The 18,395-nt window shown below is 33.8% G+C and overlaps 1 protein-coding gene and 1 pseudogene across 8 annotated transcripts in view; both read left to right on the top strand.

Moving 5' to 3' along the window:
- C2CD5 (C2 calcium dependent domain containing 5) overlaps window positions 1–18,395 on the top strand; it is an 89,415-nt gene that overhangs the window by 16,945 nt on the left and 54,075 nt on the right. For 5 of the 8 annotated variants that reach the window (XM_058558652.1, XM_058558653.1, XM_058558654.1 and 2 more), the window contains exons 5-9: window positions 196–291; window positions 3,046–3,201; window positions 4,315–4,513; window positions 10,309–10,460; window positions 15,235–15,320. In XM_058558652.1, the coding sequence (XP_058414635.1) occupies window positions 196–291; window positions 3,046–3,201; window positions 4,315–4,513; window positions 10,309–10,460; window positions 15,235–15,320 (689 nt within the window). Of the gene's footprint in view, window positions 1–195; window positions 292–3,045; window positions 3,202–4,314; window positions 4,514–9,174; window positions 9,326–10,308; window positions 10,461–13,415; window positions 13,608–15,234; window positions 15,321–18,395 lie in introns of those variants that run through there. The other 3 variants (XM_058558657.1, XM_058558658.1, XM_058558659.1) reach the window with 3 other exon arrangements.
- Window positions 716–1,689, top strand: LOC131416498 (leucine-rich repeat-containing protein 34-like; annotated as a pseudogene).

The following is an 18,395-nucleotide window of genomic DNA, read 5'->3' on the forward strand; positions in this document are numbered from 1 at the left end:
CATTTTCTAATGCATGCATGTTCTTCAGAAAATAAAGAAACCACTTAGAATGAAAGTAATGAGGAAGCAAAGTTAGCATTGCTGTTATGATTGATACATTATTTTAAAATCATTAATTGACATTTATTTGCTTGGTTATTTAATTGTACTGTATTTCTTAAGGTAGAAACTTGATTTTTCCTTTTGAAATTATAGGTATCCGTGGGGAAATCAATGTAGTTGTCAAAGTAGATCTCTTCAATGATTTAAATCGATTTAGGCAGTCGTCATGTGGAGTCAAATTCTTTTGCAGTAAGTAAATACATTTTATTACTCATTTAACAGGAAATTTAATAACTGTTAAATATGGGAAATCAAATTAATATTTCAGAAGGCTAATGGAAACCCTACTGTACTTTGGTTTTAATGCCAAAGAGAAAATTATTAATTTTTCAGAAACAATTACTGTAGCTCTGGGGACCATTTATCTGATTTTAAAGTAAATGGTGTCTAATTTTTTACAAGTTTATAGAAGTTTTTGTTAGAAAAATCTGGTGGGGCATGGGTGTGCATGTGGTCATCACGACAACATCACTGTGGCCACAGGGAGGTGTCCACGGGGAGGCTGCCTGGGCTGGCCGTTCCCTCCCTCCTGCCCCTACTTCAGCCCCTTCTCCAGTCCCTGCTTCAACATCCACCCCACCCACAAACGTGTTTAGAAAGAATTCCATGAAACATTGCTGGGAACAGTCAGTTAATGCCAGTAGAAAGAGTAATACGTGAAGAGTTTGGGATTCTTTCCAGTTTTATAGAAGAATCTGCATATTAATGAAACAACTTAATCTCATTTACTTAAACCTTATGTTTAATATTATTGGGTCTGAAGGTGGAGAATTGATTGTTAAAGCACCATATAAGAATACAACTCTGAAATACCTAAGAATGACTGGAAATAAGATTGAAAATAAAGGTGGAATGTTTTGCTGCAATGCTACAAATTCATTTATCCTTAGAGAAATTATATCGAGGTGACTGTGATCTGGGAATGGAAAGTGTGATAGCATTTGCTACAGTCCTAACTCAAAACCAAACAATTAAGGGGATAACCTAAACCGACCTATACTGTATGGCAAACAGTAAGAGCCCCAAGTTCATCTAGGCCCCATGTTGAGAGAAGATCACTGCCTTGTTGAGCGACACGTGTGTAAGCATGATATAAAAACTGTGGTGTAAAACAGGTGATGCCCTGTATCTGAGCAGCAGACTACACTACCTAGGTGTCAGCGGGCTGTCAGTGTTCAGCAACAACATAGAGGAAGAAGGACTTGTTGCACTTTCTCAATCAATGAAAACAAATCCTACACTCTCGTATCTTCATTTAGGGAAACAAATTCGATGAGGCTACGTGTGTATCGTATTTAGACTTAATTCAAATGGGCTGTCTAAAACCAGACAGTGGAGTTGTGGAGCCATTTGTGGTGGGTGGACGTGTGTATCTTGCAGAAGTCTCCAATGGCCTTAAAAAGCATAATTATTGGGCACCAACTTATGGTAGGAAAAGCTTGCAGCCACTCATCTAATGTGGGTTTAACTCTTGTACCAGTAGGTCAACATCTATGAAACACAAGCTCTAAAATAATTTTCACATATTTGTTTCATTACTTTCACTGAGATTAATATTTTATTACTATTAAACTTTTCTTTCATAATTTAGACAAGTTATTTTTTTCAGATGTGTAAAAGATATAACTATATTAAACTTTGTATAACTGTCCAAAAAAAAAAGAAAAATCCAGTGGTGGTATCCTCTAGTATAGGACACTGAAAAGTCCTATACTAGTATAGGACACTGAAAAGTCCTATACTAGTATAGGACACAAAGATAGGAGCAGAGCACTATAGCCAAGCACTGTGGTGCTCTCCCAAATTACACAGACTTCTGAGCCGGCCCTGAAGGCCTAGTGGGTCAGATTCATCGTGCTCCACTTTGGTGGCCCGGGTTCCGTTCCCAGGTGCGGAACCACACCACTCGTTGGTCCATAACTATGCTGTGGCAGTGACTCACATAGAAGAACTAGAAGGACTTACAACTAGAATATACAACTATGTACTGGGGCTTTGGGAAGAAAAGAAAAAAAAAAGAGAGAGAAAGATTGGCAACAGATATTAGCTCAGGGTGAATCTTTCCCAGCAAAAAAAAAAAAAAAAGTAATTCCATTCTTCTGGCTGCTCAGATAAACCAACAAGAACAACAACAAAAACAAAATTACATAGGTAATTTTGGAGGTGGAGCCCTGTGAATGCCATGAAATATGAGTCAGAATTGGGCAGATCTGGGCAATTCATAGCCAGCCTGGATTAATAGGGTTGAAAACTCCTAGGTAGTTGAGTTAGCTTCAAGACATAAATGTCTATTTTAAGAAACTGGTTTGGTGTAGGTGTTCTCAGGTTCTCCTCTTTTTGAATCTGACCAGTTCTTACTTAAATCCAATGACGTTTGTTTTTATGTATTAAATGAGTCTGTTAAGTACTGGTTCAGTACTACTGAACCAGTTAGCCGTATACCGTGAATTATTAGAAACTGCAGGTGTGTGTGACTCTTCATAATATGTCAGGAAGGTAATGGTTTCATTTTGAGACTGCAGTATGTGGTGTACAGAACTTTTTCAAAGGACTTGTAATAATTAAAGATTTTTCTATTCATTATTTGCTTTCTACCTATTTATATAATAATCTGTTAGCTGACTTTGATTTTGGTTTTTTAAACTTTGTAATGAGTGCTGTTTAAGATAGTCTGTAGATGTTTTCTAAATTATAAAAGTACAATTTATATCTACTATGCTTACATGAGAAAGGTGAGAGGCCTCATGAAAGAAAATGATTATTTTTAAGAGTAAAATGGAGCTTAGAAGACTTTTTAATTGAAAGTACTATTATAATTACATTGAGATTATCACAGTAAAAGATATTCTTGTACTATATAGCCAAAAGATAAGAACTTAGTTTTAAAAAATTGGATTTAACCTTGTGACAAATATGAACATAATAGACAATTTCTTTTAACAGCAACATCTATTCCAAAGTGCTATAGAGCTGTAATAATTCATGGATTTGTAGAAGAACTTGTGGTCAATGAAGACCCAGAGTATCAATGGATTGATCGAATTCGCACACCAAGGGCATCAAATGAGGCCAGACAGAGACTCATTTCTTTAATGTCAGGTATTTAAAAAAATAACTTCATTACTGATTGACTTAATACTCCCAAATTTTTCACTTCCTTTTGATATGCCACCTGAAATTTTACAATGAAGACTGTGAGTTGTAGGTGACTGATTCCCTACCCCTGGCCCCATCCTCCTGAACGCACGTGCATTGCTGTCTTAGAACAAGAAGAAGTCTGAATCAGAAACTTATAGTTCCTGCTCAGCTAGGTAGTAAAGGGAAATTGTGCTCATGGAGTGGTATAGTGGAAGGTGCCCAGAGCAAGAAAGTCGGACACGGAGTTCTAGTTTTCGTCTCTCTAGCATTTATTTGCAGTCAGAGCTTAGGTCGTCTCTCTGAGGATTTTTTTCAGATGTGGTCTTTTTATAGTCCTTCTCTGACAGCTTGTAGTTCCTTCTACCCCTCCCTGCCACTCTTACCCCATTGCTTTTCTTTGAATAACTTATTTACCATCTAAAATTTTTATATGTGTGAGTGCATATATATATATATATACACACACCACAGACACTCACATATATGTGTCAGACAATAAATAAGTATAAATGTTATATAATTTTATATATTTTAAATAGAAAAATATAAATGTTATTTAATGTATTTATATATGTAATATTGTATTATATTCATTCTACATATTTGTATTATGTGATATATGTAAATATATTGTATTATATATTATAATTATGATATTTTAGAATGTATTATATGCTATATATATTATATGTTATATGTAATATTTATATTTGTTTACTTGTTTTTTGTCTGTTTCTCCTGCCATTATATAAACTCCACTAGATTTGGGGCTTTATCTTGTTCACCTCTGTATCTCTAGCACTTAAAAGAAAAGAGGAATGCCAGACACATAATACACATCCAAAAATTATTTGGTAAATGAGTGAACCTCACTTGCCACATCTGTAAAATGTAGCTAATAATATCTTACCTCCCTGAAGGTAGGAGGCTGAACCAGATAATCTTTTAGGTTCCTTTCAAGTTCTAAAGATCTATGACTTTTTGACTCGTTTGACTCTGTTACTGCCATATCCAGCTTAAAATTATGTTATGTGGAGATATGAAGCAGAATGAGTTTTCTTCCTTTTTTTACAGGGGAACTGCAGAGGAAGATTGGCTTGAAAGTGCTTGAAATGAGAGGAAATGCGGTTGTTGGGTACTTGCAGTGTTTTGATCTGGAAGGCGAGTCTGGGTTAGTGGTGCGAGCCATAGGAACAGCGTGTACTCTGGATAAATTAAGTAGCCCAGCAGCGTTTCTTCCTGCATGTAATTCCCCATCCAAAGAAATGAAGGAGTAAGTATGAATCCATGAATTGTTCTTATGGAGCTTTTTATCTTTAGCCTATACATTTTCGTTGGATTTGAAACATTTTAGTAGGGTTATTCAATGTACATTTGTTTCTATGGTGATTTTTCTTACCAGAGTTGACTATCAAAACTGGAAGCTTGAAACCATTTAGATATTCCTAATATTTTATTTAAAGCAGGAAAGATTGACTTGTGCAGGGGTCTCAAACTCAGATGTCTACAGAGGCCAAGCAGTTTAAATAAATAACATAGCGGGGTATGATTAAGTAGGGAATACTGGAGACTGTGTAAAGCCTGTTTTGGCAGACATTTTCTGTAAAAGACCAGATGGTAAATATTTCAGGTACTAGCCATATAGTCTCTATCTGTGTTTACCAAAAAAAAAGCAGTTTGCCTCTCTTGATCTAAAGGAATTTAGACTCATACGTTTTCTAAAAACTGTGTGTGATCCAACAGAAACACTTCTGTTGACTGGATTTGGCTTATGTGTCATCATTTGTGTCTAAGGCAGTGATTCTAAACGTGGTGGTGGTGCTGTCAGCAGGGAACGTTTGAAATGAAAATTTTCAGTCATAATGATTGAGATGAGAGGGACAATCCTGTTGGGGGCTAGAAATGCTGACTATCCTACATGGCAGGGGACAACTCTGTATCGTCATGTGCCGTATAACAGTATTTTAGTCAACAACGGACCACATGTACGGTGGTGGTCCCATAAGATTAGTTCCATATAATCTAGGTGCGTAGTTGGCTATACTGTCTAAGTTTGTGTTAAGTACACTCTATGATGTTCACACAATGACAGAATAGCCTAATGATACATTTCTCAGAACATATCCCTGTCATTAAGCGACTCTTGACTGTACAGCAAAGACTTGTTCCATCCTCAGTGCTGATAGTGCTTTCATTGAGAACCATTGATCTAGAGATTCTTCTAGATCAAAAGTCAACAAACATTCTGTAAATGACTAGAAGGTACAGGTAAATAGTTTAGTCTTTGCTAACAGCAACTACTCAATTCTGCTGTTGTGTGAAAGCAGTGATCGATGAGCGTGGCTATGTTCCAATAAGACTTATTTACAAAACAGATGGCAAGATAGATTCTATCTGTAGTGTGAGTTTGCTGACCCCCATTCTGTGTCATCAGGGAGTCAGAATTCTGCAGTCAGAAAACCTGAAATGTTTCCCACTTCAGCAGTAGTAAAAAAGAGTTTGACTAGAAAGCAATCACAGTCTTTTTTTTTTGTGCATGTGTGTGTGAGGAAGATTAGCCCTGAGCTAACATCCATTGCCAATCCTCCTCTTTTTGCTGAGGAAGATTGGCCCAGGGCTAACATCCGTGCCCATCTTCCTCTACTTTATATGGGATACCTGCCACAGCATGGCTTGACAAGCCATGTGTTGGTCCATGCCCGAGATCCAAACTTGTGAACCCTGGGCCGCCAAAGTGGAGCGGGCACACTTAACTGCTACACCACCGGGCTGGCCCGATTACAGTCTTTTTTAAAATGAGATTTTCCTTTTTATCTTAAGCTTATTCTTTCTTTCTTTATTTTTTGTGAGGAACATCAGCCCTGAGCTAACATCTGTGCTAATCCTCTTCTTTTTCTGAGGAAGACCTGCTCTGAGCTAACATCTATTACCAATCTTCCTCCTTTTTTTTTTCCCCAAAGCCCCAGTAGATAGTTGTATGTCATAGTTGCACATCCTTCTAGTTGCTGTATGTGGGACTCGGCCTCAGCATGGCCGGAAAGCGGGATGTCCGTGCGCGCCCGGGATCCGAACCTGGGCTGCCAGTAGCGGAGCGCGAGCACTTAACCGCTAAGCCACGGGGCTGGCCCAAGCTTATTCTAATTATTTCCTTTCTGCTGTCCTTTAGTTATTTGGATTAAATTTTAGTCACAAGAGGGAGCACAGTATTACATATATTGCCTAATTTTACTTGGAAATACATTGACAAGTGAAATAATTGTTTTAAATAAACTGAAGAGTGAATTTGCTTTATATTCCATTTAAAATATGTCTGTAAAAGATGTGACCTGCCTGCTGCTACAGGTAAAGTCAGATTGCAGGTGTAACTTTTTGAGGGATTCAGACTTGTTTTCTTTTACCATAGCAAATTTGAGTAAAGACCTGGGTTCCTCCTTCTCCTGCCCCCCTCCAGCTTTACCTGCATTGCCTGAAGGGGCCTGGCTTTTGCAGCTGTGATGTCTGAAGTTTTCCTCTTCTCATTAAATTACTTAGTGGAAAGAGAAAGCTATAATGCATGTTGAGTCTTAGAATGCTGTATGGACAGTAGGGGAATACATTTTGCCTGCGTTCAGGAAGAGTTCTCTTAATGTAAATCTTCTGAGATTGTGTAAGTTTTCTCCTTTCTCATTTTGTTGTAGCCATTTGCCTTAAATCATCAAAGATTTACACCATGAAGAATTTAAGTTGCTTCATTGAGATTTTCTGAAAGGCATCTTACTACCTAAGTTATGTTATTTAAAAAAAAAAAAAAAAACTCAATACTCAGGCTGCTTTATTGCAACCAGCTTTGTATTTTTGAATAATGAATCAATTTGGGTGCTAGTTTAAAATTGTTTTATGATTCAGCTGATTATAATTATCTGGTATTTAATTATAACATTGTTGATTCTACACAGAGATTTGATAAAAGGTAGTTTGGATTATGTTCCCATCTGAATGGATTTAATATTAGAAATACCACTAGGGTATTATTGTAAGGCAACCTTTCAGGCAAAGAGACTGATGAGAATTAGAACTCCAAGAATTCATTATGTTTATGCTCTAGTGTATTTGGATTTTAATTTGATGTCATAATGTGAACATTTTACAGTGTTCATTTTATTTTACCTTTATTAATGGTGTGTTCTACTCCATCAGTTTTTTTTTTCTTTTAGATGTTTGGTGTAATGCACAAATTAAATCTCTGGTGTTTCGTAGCTGAACTATGTTGATGGTAGAAAGTGCGTTTAAATATGATTTATTGCTTCTCTACTTAAAAAAAGTGTTTTCTAAGAGACTTTAGTTATAATTTCTCCTTTGTATGACATTGATTCTTAGACTTTTTAACTACATTAGTCACTTCAACATAGAAAGAAAAAATAAAACCTCACTCAGTTGTTTGTATACAAATAGATCGCCAATGAGATATTTGATTTTTATCAGTTTTATTAAACACATTTTTAATTTAAACTAGCAAAAAAAGCAGAAACATTTGTCCTATTATAAAATCAGTGATATTTTCAGAAAGTACTCAGTAGACCCTATGAAAGACCATTATGACCAATTAATGATAGCTTATGTTTGAACCTTGATAAATTGTGATTGCCGGGAATGCTCACAAGGCAGTAGAAGAGAAAAGGCCAAGAAAAGTTGGACTCTTGGCCTACTTTTAATTTGAATTCTGAAAAATGGAGATATGATAGTTTTCAGAAGTGTTTTCATATATGATTCTTTTCCCCTCCTTGTGCATAAACGAAGGCATTACACAGTGAAATAGTTGTTAATGTGAAGTCCAGGATTCTTAGTTATATAATGTACCTTTTTTCTTCCTCCAATGAAACTATGCCCTTTTAGCCAAATTTCTTCTTGAAAAATTTAAATGTTAGGGCCGGCCCCGTGGCTTAGCCCGGGTTCGGATCCCGGGCGCGCACCGATGCACCGCTTCTCTGGCCGTGCTGAGGCCAGGTCCCGCGTGCAGCAACTAGAAGGATGTGCAGCTATGACATGCAACTATCTACTGGGGCTTTGGGGGGAAATAAATAAATAAATAAAATCTTAAAAAAAAAAAATTTAAATGTTATATAAGAAAAGTATATTTGTGTATCTGATCTAAATATATATATAGACGCGCATAGATGAGGTCCTAGCAGGATGTAAGTTGTATCTTACAAAATTTCAATTCAGAATGTAGTTTAAAGAATAAATTCTGTTCAAGTTTAAATAATATATTCTGTTTGAGAGCTAGACAAAAAACATTTACATTGCTTTATTAATGTGTTTTTAAAGGCAGTGTCCCCTTGCTTTGTTTTATTCCCAGTGTAACCTGGTTTTCAGCTAAATAGTTGGTGTGCTGGAATACTGGAGTGTTTATATCTGCTTATGTCCATTCAATTCACTCATTTCTCTTTATGCTGTCATTTTTCCTATTCTTAAGTACCCCTGCCTTGAGATTCTAGGCAGAAACAATTCTGTTAGTTGAACTTTTTTTATTGAAAAATATAATTAATTATATCAGCAATTATTCACATCTCAGTTTCAAAGGTAATAGAAGAACTTTATATTTGACTTTTCTCTTTTATGAGTGTTTTCTCCCTAAAATACCATACAGCAAGCTCTCTGGTGATCAAAATAATGATATTTTAAAGCAACTTAAAATCCAAATCTTAGTCTTTTTCTTATTTAATCCCACTGACTATTCTGCTTGCTATTTTGCTTATTCACAATCCTAATTTATTAATCTGATCCTTTAAAACTATAACTATATCCTAACAAATTAATATTTAGCTATTCTTTTTTTATTTCAACTTATTTTTTGCTTGCTAGGGACTAAAAGATATTCCTCTCCCTTAACTAAAGCTCCTTTGAAATTATTTTAACATAACTTTGCTATCTGTTGTATGTATTGTTTTCTTTTCTTCCACTTTGACCACAAATTCCCTCAGGTCTTCGCTGGTTCATCCTCCAAGCCATGGATGCCGCTCGACTCACAACAGCCCAATTCACACTGCTACTGGCTCACGACTTACTCAGAACTTCTCTGTGTCTGTTCCCACTCTCATCTATACTGGTACGAGACTGCTCAGACTCCAGAGCTGGGGAAGGCAGGCCACGGGCAGAGTGGCTGCTGAGGGCAGGCAGGCAGGTAGCGTAGGCAGGTACCTCAAGTCCTTGCTTCCTCCTCTTTTCACTCGAAGTCCAGCTGCAGTGAAGAAATCCTGTATTTAGGTGCCGAGAGGCTCTAACTACATGGAAGTGTAGTGTTCTTGCAGCTTCCAAGGTCTCTTCCATAGATCCTCTAAGAACCCTATCTGGTATACGAATACTATGAATTTTTAGGAGAATCCTCCAGTATGTATTTTTGCCATTATTTCTGCATTTGGTTAGAAATAAAATTGATAATTGGATTCTAAATGAAATAGCTGCCAAAGCTTCCGATTTGCTCATTTTCTTTCTATGCAAAACCTGTTAACGCTAGGGTCTGTTTCATCTGTGGAAGAGAGCTATTGGAAAACAGGTAAGCAACTATTCTGCGTAAAATGCACTGTTTCTGTGTAGCTGTATTCATTTCCCTCTCTGCTCTGTTTTTAGCTGTGGCACTCTTGTTGCTATAGGATAAGGAAACATATTTTTCTTTTGAAGATATCTGTGTGTGCAAATATAAAAACGGTTGTGAATATTTACACACACCATTTGCAGTCATCATTTTTTTCTTTCATGACTTAAAAAAGCATTATTTGAAAATATTTTCAGTCACATATTTATTCTTTGTTTCTTTCTCCTTTTAATATTTTTTACCCCCTTGGTCTGTCATTTCATGCTTTTTTGGTTTTTTACTTGGCTTATTAACTGTTTCAATGCAGATAATTATTTATCTGGAGAATGATGAATGGTTAAACAGCGATTGGTTGTCTTTGGCCTCATACCCAGCTCCACACTTAAGAAACGACTGCTGGCCCTGCCCCAGTACTTGCCTGGTGTTTGGATCATGCTGCCTTCTGTCAAGTCCTTTGGCACATGATTACTTAATATTTCTCCACCTTCTTCTGGCAGGATTCCCTTCAATGAAGATCCCAATCCCAATACTCACTCATCAGGACCCTCAACCCCTCTGAAAAACCAAACTTATTCCTTTTCACCTTCCAAGTCCTACAGTCGACAGTCCTCCTCTTCTGACACAGATTTGAGTTTGACACCCAAAACTGGTAAGGCGCTTCCACCCATCTTTTCTTTTCTTTTTTTTTTTTTTTTTTTCAAATTTGTTTCTATTCCTTATTAGCTTTCCATCCAAGCCTTTCCTCCTGTTTTTGGCATTTAAGTTAAAAGATAATGTAAATACTGATCATTTTCAGTTACTACAATTAAAATATGAAAATTTTGTACAGGTTAGGAATTTTCTCGCTCAGATCTACGTTTTATTGATTTAATCATAGTGTAGATGTGAAGTCAAGGATTTATTTTTGCATGTAGACATTTTTCATTTCATGCTCAAATTAAGAAGAATAATATCTTAAAGCATTTGAATAGAAAGTAACCCTAGTAGCTTGCAATCCAATTCCTCATGCAGTATAAGCATTTTTGAATTGTTTCTGTCAATTTCTGAATTTAATTCTAAGATTTTATAATGAAAAAAGTCTTAAGAACTACTGAAATGGTTATATTGAAGTACATGTATTTATTTATTAACTTCTTGTTATTTAAAATGTTTGGTTTTGCTAGTCTTACTCTCTAGGTTAGAAAATAGCATTTTTACGTATTCTTGCATATTTCTCAATGTATTAAATTCATAATTTTTCTCTCTCCAATTTGTATTTTCATAATCTCTGAGTTTTTATGAATGTTTTTTATGATTAAAAAACTGATAAAATCAAATTAGTTTGTTACTCCTTAAAACAATTAACTTATTTAAATCATTAAATTCTTATTCTTAAGAGAAAATAAATAAAATGTTTAAAAGTTAATAGTTTGCAATTTTTGTAAATAATTCTGTCTGGCATTTTCCTCACCAGATTGATGAAAACAGTTTGCATAGTTCTTGTTTGTGTTATTTTTAATTTATCATCTTTAATAACCTTATTTTTGTGTTAGACAAGAAATTTATAAAATAACCCTAGATTTTATGAAAACAATAAAAAGAAATCTAATTCTAGAACCAGTGCTACTTCCAAAGTAAAGAAAGGACATTAAAAAAAGCCTGTAGATTTAATATATATTTTTATACATGTCACAAAACATAAAGAAGATAATTATGAATACCTAATTCTTTGAAGAGAAAAGCTTTATTTTCACATATACATGATTATGAATAACATTTAAAAATAGTGTGATATTTGCTAGCAGTGGATGCTTTGGAATGTGGCATCTTAACCATATTCATGTCGTGAAAACTGAACCATTCAAATTATAGTGAAGTGTTTTTTGTTTTTTTTAAAATAAAGAATGAGATTCTGGCTTTGAAATTCATGACAATCAAAATATGAAAGACTTAGGATAGTATTTGAAGAGTAAGTTTTCCTAAAAATGTTTTTGAGACTTTGTCCACTGGCTGTTTATTTGTGTATTCCAGGGCACTTTTCAATATTCTTATCTTTATTTTTCTTTGCCATAGCACAGATCAGGTTTTGAAAGTATTTCCTTGGTCTTTCTTTTTCTTTGATTCACCAAAAACACCAAACCTAAAGAAGATTGTCAAGAATAAATTAACTGAACCAGACTTTTCTTCCCTTAACTTTCTAGTAGGCAATCAATTGTATTATCAGTGAAAACTTTTTGCATTTTATTTTGTAGCTCCAAATTTTTAGTTTTTAAAAATTCATTTACAATAGAGACATTATTCTCGTGTATTTCTGTATTTATAAGCTGCCTCTAAATAAATTATTTTGTTTTGCCTGTATTTATTCACTATCTCAATAGCATATTTATAGGATATTAGCAGTTTTTAGTCCTTTGGCCTTATCATGAGTCCCTATATATCTTTGAATATTCCTGAGCAGCATTCCTATTTCTCGTGGAGATTTAAAATGACAAAATAAAGGTTGTTCTAAAATTTCTAAAACTGTAATTCAGCATATATTTCATGATTCTCTGCCTTCTAATTTACCTGTATACAAAATCAGTCTCTTGAGAAATAGTGAGAATAGATAAGCTGATTATGATTGATTTATTATATGTAAACTGGGGAACCAAAAATAGAATAAAGTTAATAAAGCTTAGACTGAGAAAATTGTTTTTTCTATTTGTAGTTAAAGCTATCACTTGTTTTTCAGCTAGGTCTTGTTTTTTAAATATTTCGTATTGGTTTATTTCTGTAGATTTTAATTTTTGACACTTTATAAGGTTTTATTTTCATATTTTTTCCCAAGTACTCAACTAGTAGAATTTTAGAATGCTAGTCTTAGGATATTGATTTGACACCTGACTCAAGCTAATTTTTACTTTTTTAAAAAAGTCAGGCTTTTAACCATGTATAGTTTTTGTGATCCGGAGGGTATTTGGCCCTTAGGTACTCAAATCTTTGTAAATGCAATCAGTACTATGATCAGATTTGAGTATTTAAAATTTTAGAGGCAAGAGAAAAGTATTAACATACATCTTGAAACTGGACAGAAAGAAGTTGGTATTTTATTTATTTAAAATTAATAATGGCAACTGCTTAATGTGGTACTTTTTTTTTTTAATGGGTGTTCAATTAAAATACTCGTAAGTGATATGTTTTAATTAGTAGCATTTGAAGAATGGTACTTTACCACTTTAAATAAGTGTTTATATTTGAGGCAACAAGTTGCTGGCCTTAAAAATGTGTAGCATGTGGTATGTTTTAACCTTACAAATTCTTAAGCAAAAAAAGCCAGGTAATTTAAGTGTTTTTAAGAAATCAGCTAAAGATGATTAGAATAGCATAAGATCCTATGTTAGTGATTTAAAAAATTTTAATGAATGCAAAATTTGTAAAGGTTTTGTTAAGTTTTAGACTATGCCTTTTATTTATACCATGTTGGATAGATGGTCTTGCTAATGACTTCATATGCTTAGTGTAATTTGTGTATGCATTTTAAAATTCATTTTTACTGTTATGTTTTGCTTCATCATTGCTTTCCTTATCCTGCATTTTCTGGTCATCTTCTGAATCTGCATCTTTTCTCTGCTACTTTCCTCCACAGCACCTTACCCACAGGGGCCTAGGACTTACCTGTGTCCCAGCTCCCCCTCTCTCTCTTGTGGTTCCCTTCATCTTAAAAAGTCCTGTCTCCTCCTCTCGGAATCTAGCCTTCCCCCTCATCATTCTAGCCTTGTCAGCCCAGTTCTGAGGAAAAGTGTTTCTTTCAGTGAAGAGCTGTTCCTGGCTGCTTCTGGTAGGATCACATTACGTCAGCTTTTTAATCCCTTTATTTTAAGTCATCTTAAAAGAAATAAATTATTTCATATCATAAAGAAGTATTGGATATTTTACACAGGATGTACTTCTTACTTTTCTTATTGGCAGACAGAGTTAAATAATTAGAATTGTCATGAAGACATGATTGAGGATTACTTGATGGATAATTATGAATATTCCACTAAAATTATTTTATATATTAAAAAAATTATGTGTCTAAGGACATAGATCTGCATATTTCCAATAATTATTAGGTTCTCGTTACTCGAGTTTCTGTTTTAGATACTTTATGTTCTCTCCCTTCACACCAGCTCCATTCACGTTCGACCTGTACCATCATGTTGCTAAACCATATGGTTACATTAGTAAATTATTCTGTTTGAATCAGTTTGTCTCATTTTGGTGATAGTCTTTCATTATTCATTTTTTTCGTCCATTGCATTAATTTACAAATTATTCTGCTGTATTTTCTGATATTTCATTTATCTCTACAAAATTACATTTTTATTTTATGGCTTTCAGTATGCTTCATATGAAGATCTTAGTTTCATTTCTGTTTAGTATTGTATAGTCTCTAAAAATCGTGTTTAGGTTACTACAAGAAAAATAAATTTCTTTTTTATTTTTAAAGAACAGAATGGGACTATACACATGCTAACCTTTGTTTCCTTATCCAAGAACAGCTAAAAATGTAAAAGTAAATTAGTTCCTTTTTTATGTCACTGTAGTAAATCTCACTGTATGTATCTTCAGTTTTTCTGGAAAGGGTGGGATTGAACTATTAACTCTAGTGTGTAGAGCACTGGCTTCTCACCTGTCCCCTGCTTTCTATAATTCTTTGACCGTAGTTGGTCTGTTGGTATTATCAAAAGAATAAAATAAGGTAGGGAAAGAAATTTAAAATCAAGCCTTTAAAAAAATACATCTGAGAGCTTGGGAAATATGTTCTTTCATCCATAACTATGTACATTTGTGATGTGTCTATTATATGTCCGTGATTTTTAGTTTTTTAAAAGAATTTTATGTTGATTTTTGCAAATGAGTGTTGAAAACTATGAATATTAATACTGTTTTTCATGAATGTTGTGTTTAGGAATGGGAAGTTATCAGAAAAGAACTTTGGCTATATTTCAAAATTGCCTAAAATTTGTGCTGTTTAGAGAATTTTGGAATATTTTAAGTAAGCACAATTAGTGCTTTTCCTCTCTATATTTACTTTTAAAGGAACACTTAATGTTTCTCTTATTCTTAAATTGTTAGCGTAGTAAGTAATAGGTGTTATCTTGATTATTTTTTACTAGAAGACTCAACTTTCAAAAATTAAATATTATACAAAAATTAATCACCTTAATTTTTAAAATAATTTTTAGAATAAATTAAGTCTAAAACTAGCTGTGATCAATAAGACTTTGACATCTTGCTTCTAAAGAAGACTTTGTGAATGAAATAGAGTAAAATATGTGTTTAGCTGCCATCCCAAATACTTTAAATATTTGCATCGTTTTAACAGATTTTGACTCATGATATTTATGACGATGAATGCAGTTAAACTTTCTGTTTCTGTAGTTGGTTTTGGTTGTTATTTATGTACCGATGTTCTGTAGGAATGGGAAGTGGGAGTGCTGGAAAAGAAGGGGGGCCGTTTAAAGCTCTTTTAAGACAACAGACGCAGTCGGCATTGGAACAGAGGGTAAGAGTCACTCAACGTTCTTTTTTCTTCTACTGTTAATATGATTTTATTATCATGCTTCCATGTAATTTATTTATGAATAATTTATTATGAATAATTACCTTTAATTTGGAATAAGTATAATTATTTTCGTTTTGTCCTCCAATCTTTTATTAGAAATAGTCTATTTGCAAATATTCATTGAATAATAAAATCATTTCTAATTTTACATTAAATTTATATAAGAGGAAATAGACTTTTTCCGGAAAAAATATTTTATTTGTAATATATTAAAAATAATTCCTTAGTATATTAATATATTTATTTGCTGAGATTATTTTTATCACTGGCCAATCTCTTAGGGGTAAGAAGTTCACAGATTCCATATTTCTACAGATTAACATGACTAATGTAGTTTTTCAGTATGTGAATACATCTCTTGTAAATATTATAAGTTTAATGTTTAGTTAACTATGTTAAATGGGAAATGCATAATTAAAGTTTTTGGATAATTTTTCTCTTTTTTTTTTTTTGTATAAACTTCATTGCTAAGGGAGGATCACCTCATAGGTTCTGTAGAAGGCGGGTATGTTTCTGAACACGTGTGAGAGCCTATTCTTGTATTGGTAGCTTTTCTAGTTTTAATCTTGATCATTTAAGTTTTATTTAAGCTTTTAACAAATGTTGCCAGCTTTTTTTCTTTTCGTAACGCAAAGTTTTCTTTAATTTAATAGCCCTAGGAGGCTCATGTTTTTTTCTTCTACTTACCTAATACAGTGCATGATTTTATTTGTCATGTCAGTTATTTTAAGACACAGTTCCATAGCTTTCATTATGTCTGATTTGGAAGTTATAAGCATTTACAGAATTTTATTTTATGTGCTCCGTTTTACAGTAGGATTTAGAAAAAAAGATGAAACATAGCAAATACCTATAAAAGGATGCATTTTATAAAACAAAAGCATTTCTTTAATAGAGATTGGCTTTTGAGAATAGTGTTTTTCAGATCCTATCCTTACAAACAATACAATTTTTTTTTAGACTTTCTTTCCTTGTGCTGAAAGTATCTGTGTATGCACTGTTTGCCTTCCAGACAAGGCTGGAGAGAGCAGAGCTGAGCTAAGCAGAGTGACGAGACTTTAGCTGGACCCAGTTCTTTGCTTTATACCCTATCAAGCAGTAATTGCCTTTCAGCTGCTCTCACATTTGCCGGCCTACCAACTACTGCCAACAAAAAGCCCACCTAAACATTCAAATGCTCCACTGAAATCGAATACAGGGAAAGACTGAAAACGTGGAGAAGAGGGTCAGAGTGAAAGTGTGTGTGTTATCCAGTTATTATTTTTTAGGCCAGGATGCTCTTATTTCCTCCCACTCCCAGTTTTACGTTTTCTGCAGAGTCTCTTTCGCTAGGAATATTTCCTGTAATCTAATTACCATTCTAGAATTCACATGAACAGAAAAATTTGGGTTGCCTTGACATTTGGTATAATGAGATTTTGCCTGTATGTTGTGCCTATGACTTCTTAGTAAAACTAAGAACTTTTAAAAGCATCTAACTTTAAAAGGAAAAAATACTCATTAGTGAAAATTATTTTGGATTTAGTTTGGATAAAATTTACGTTTTCAAATATGCTTTTAAACATTCTTAAAATTTTGGACACGTTAACACACTGGGCATACCTTACTAGACAAACTTCATGGAATTGACAGCAAAGGTGTGGAGAACTCTAGTTGTCATTTACAACTTTGTGAAACCTCAGTTCGCAATATATTTATGTTACCTAATGTTGCAGCTGCAGTTGCTTGAGTTTCTGGGACCACCTCTCTACCCTGTGTACATAACAAATCAAAAATGCCTTATCATCTTTGGCTTTCCCATTCACCTATGGCTGCCGTTAGTATGGCTTTGTTTTGGGAAAATTTTGTACACAAGTATGAACAATTTTCCTCATATATATTCAGATATGCCTTAACTCTGCCAAATTGAACACTAGATCCAGTTGAATACATGATCTACTTATATCATTTTTTAAATTCATTTTTAAAATATTCACTTCTACCCCTTGGCACCCTTAATAAATTGTGTAGCTTTTTTTTTCTTGAGGAAAAGAGAAACTTTATTTGTCTAACATCTTTTATTTAAATGGATTATTCAAGTAGCAGTTCTCAAAAATAAAAGTGTTATTTTTTTTCTTTTCACAAAAGCATTAAAAAATAAATTGACGATCTTGGTAATAGGTGTCAGATTATTGGGAGATCAGAAATAGAGATAAAAGTTTTATTTAGATTTAGGTTCTGCCTATGAGCTATTTGATGTAAAGCAAATAGATTTAGTTTTCAACATGACTCTTTGACCTGTAAGAAAAATAAAGTTACTTTTTACATTCTGGAATGTATATTTTTCTTCAATAAAGAAACCTAATTGACATAGTTTAATCTAGTGTTTTCCAAATATATTTTACCATGTAATCTTAGATTTAAAATGCCGGTAGTAAGGAACACACTTTGGGAAACATTGATAGAAAGCAAACTCTTTGATAAATTATTATCTTTTTTAGAAGTGGGGTAAAATTATGCAATAAATCTTAGTAGGAATCTGGCATGGAGTTTTTTATCTAGAAAATTTACTCTGGTCTCTTGGGATAATAAAAAGAATATTTGATTAAAAAATTAACTGTCTTTTAAGAAAAATCCTATTTAATTAAAAAAAAATAACTCCTTTTGTGTTCTCAGGTTTTTCAATTAGCCTGTCTTTGAGCACATGCTATTAAATAGATTTATGGTGCATGCACTTGGCTTATGTTAAAGCATCAACTTGTGAAGTCTTATCTAGGTACCATAGGGCAAGATACTTTAAATAGAAGGACTTTCCAGAGAAAATGTCTTCTACAGTCCCTGAAATTCCCATTTAGTCATTGAAAGTAGTGTGTGCTTGGGCTGATCTTAAGGAAGCTGTCCTTTTCAATGGAAGAGAACCTATAAATTCATCAGGGATGATAATAGACTAGAGATTAAAATCAACTCCTGAACTCAGTGTTTTGACCAGATAATAAGGTTTGTTGCTCAGAAAGAGTCTAGGCCCTCTTGACTTCA

Source organism: Diceros bicornis, chromosome 17 (assembly GCF_020826845.1).
Source record: "Diceros bicornis minor isolate mBicDic1 chromosome 17, mDicBic1.mat.cur, whole genome shotgun sequence".
Lineage (NCBI taxonomy): Eukaryota > Metazoa > Chordata > Mammalia > Perissodactyla > Rhinocerotidae > Diceros > Diceros bicornis.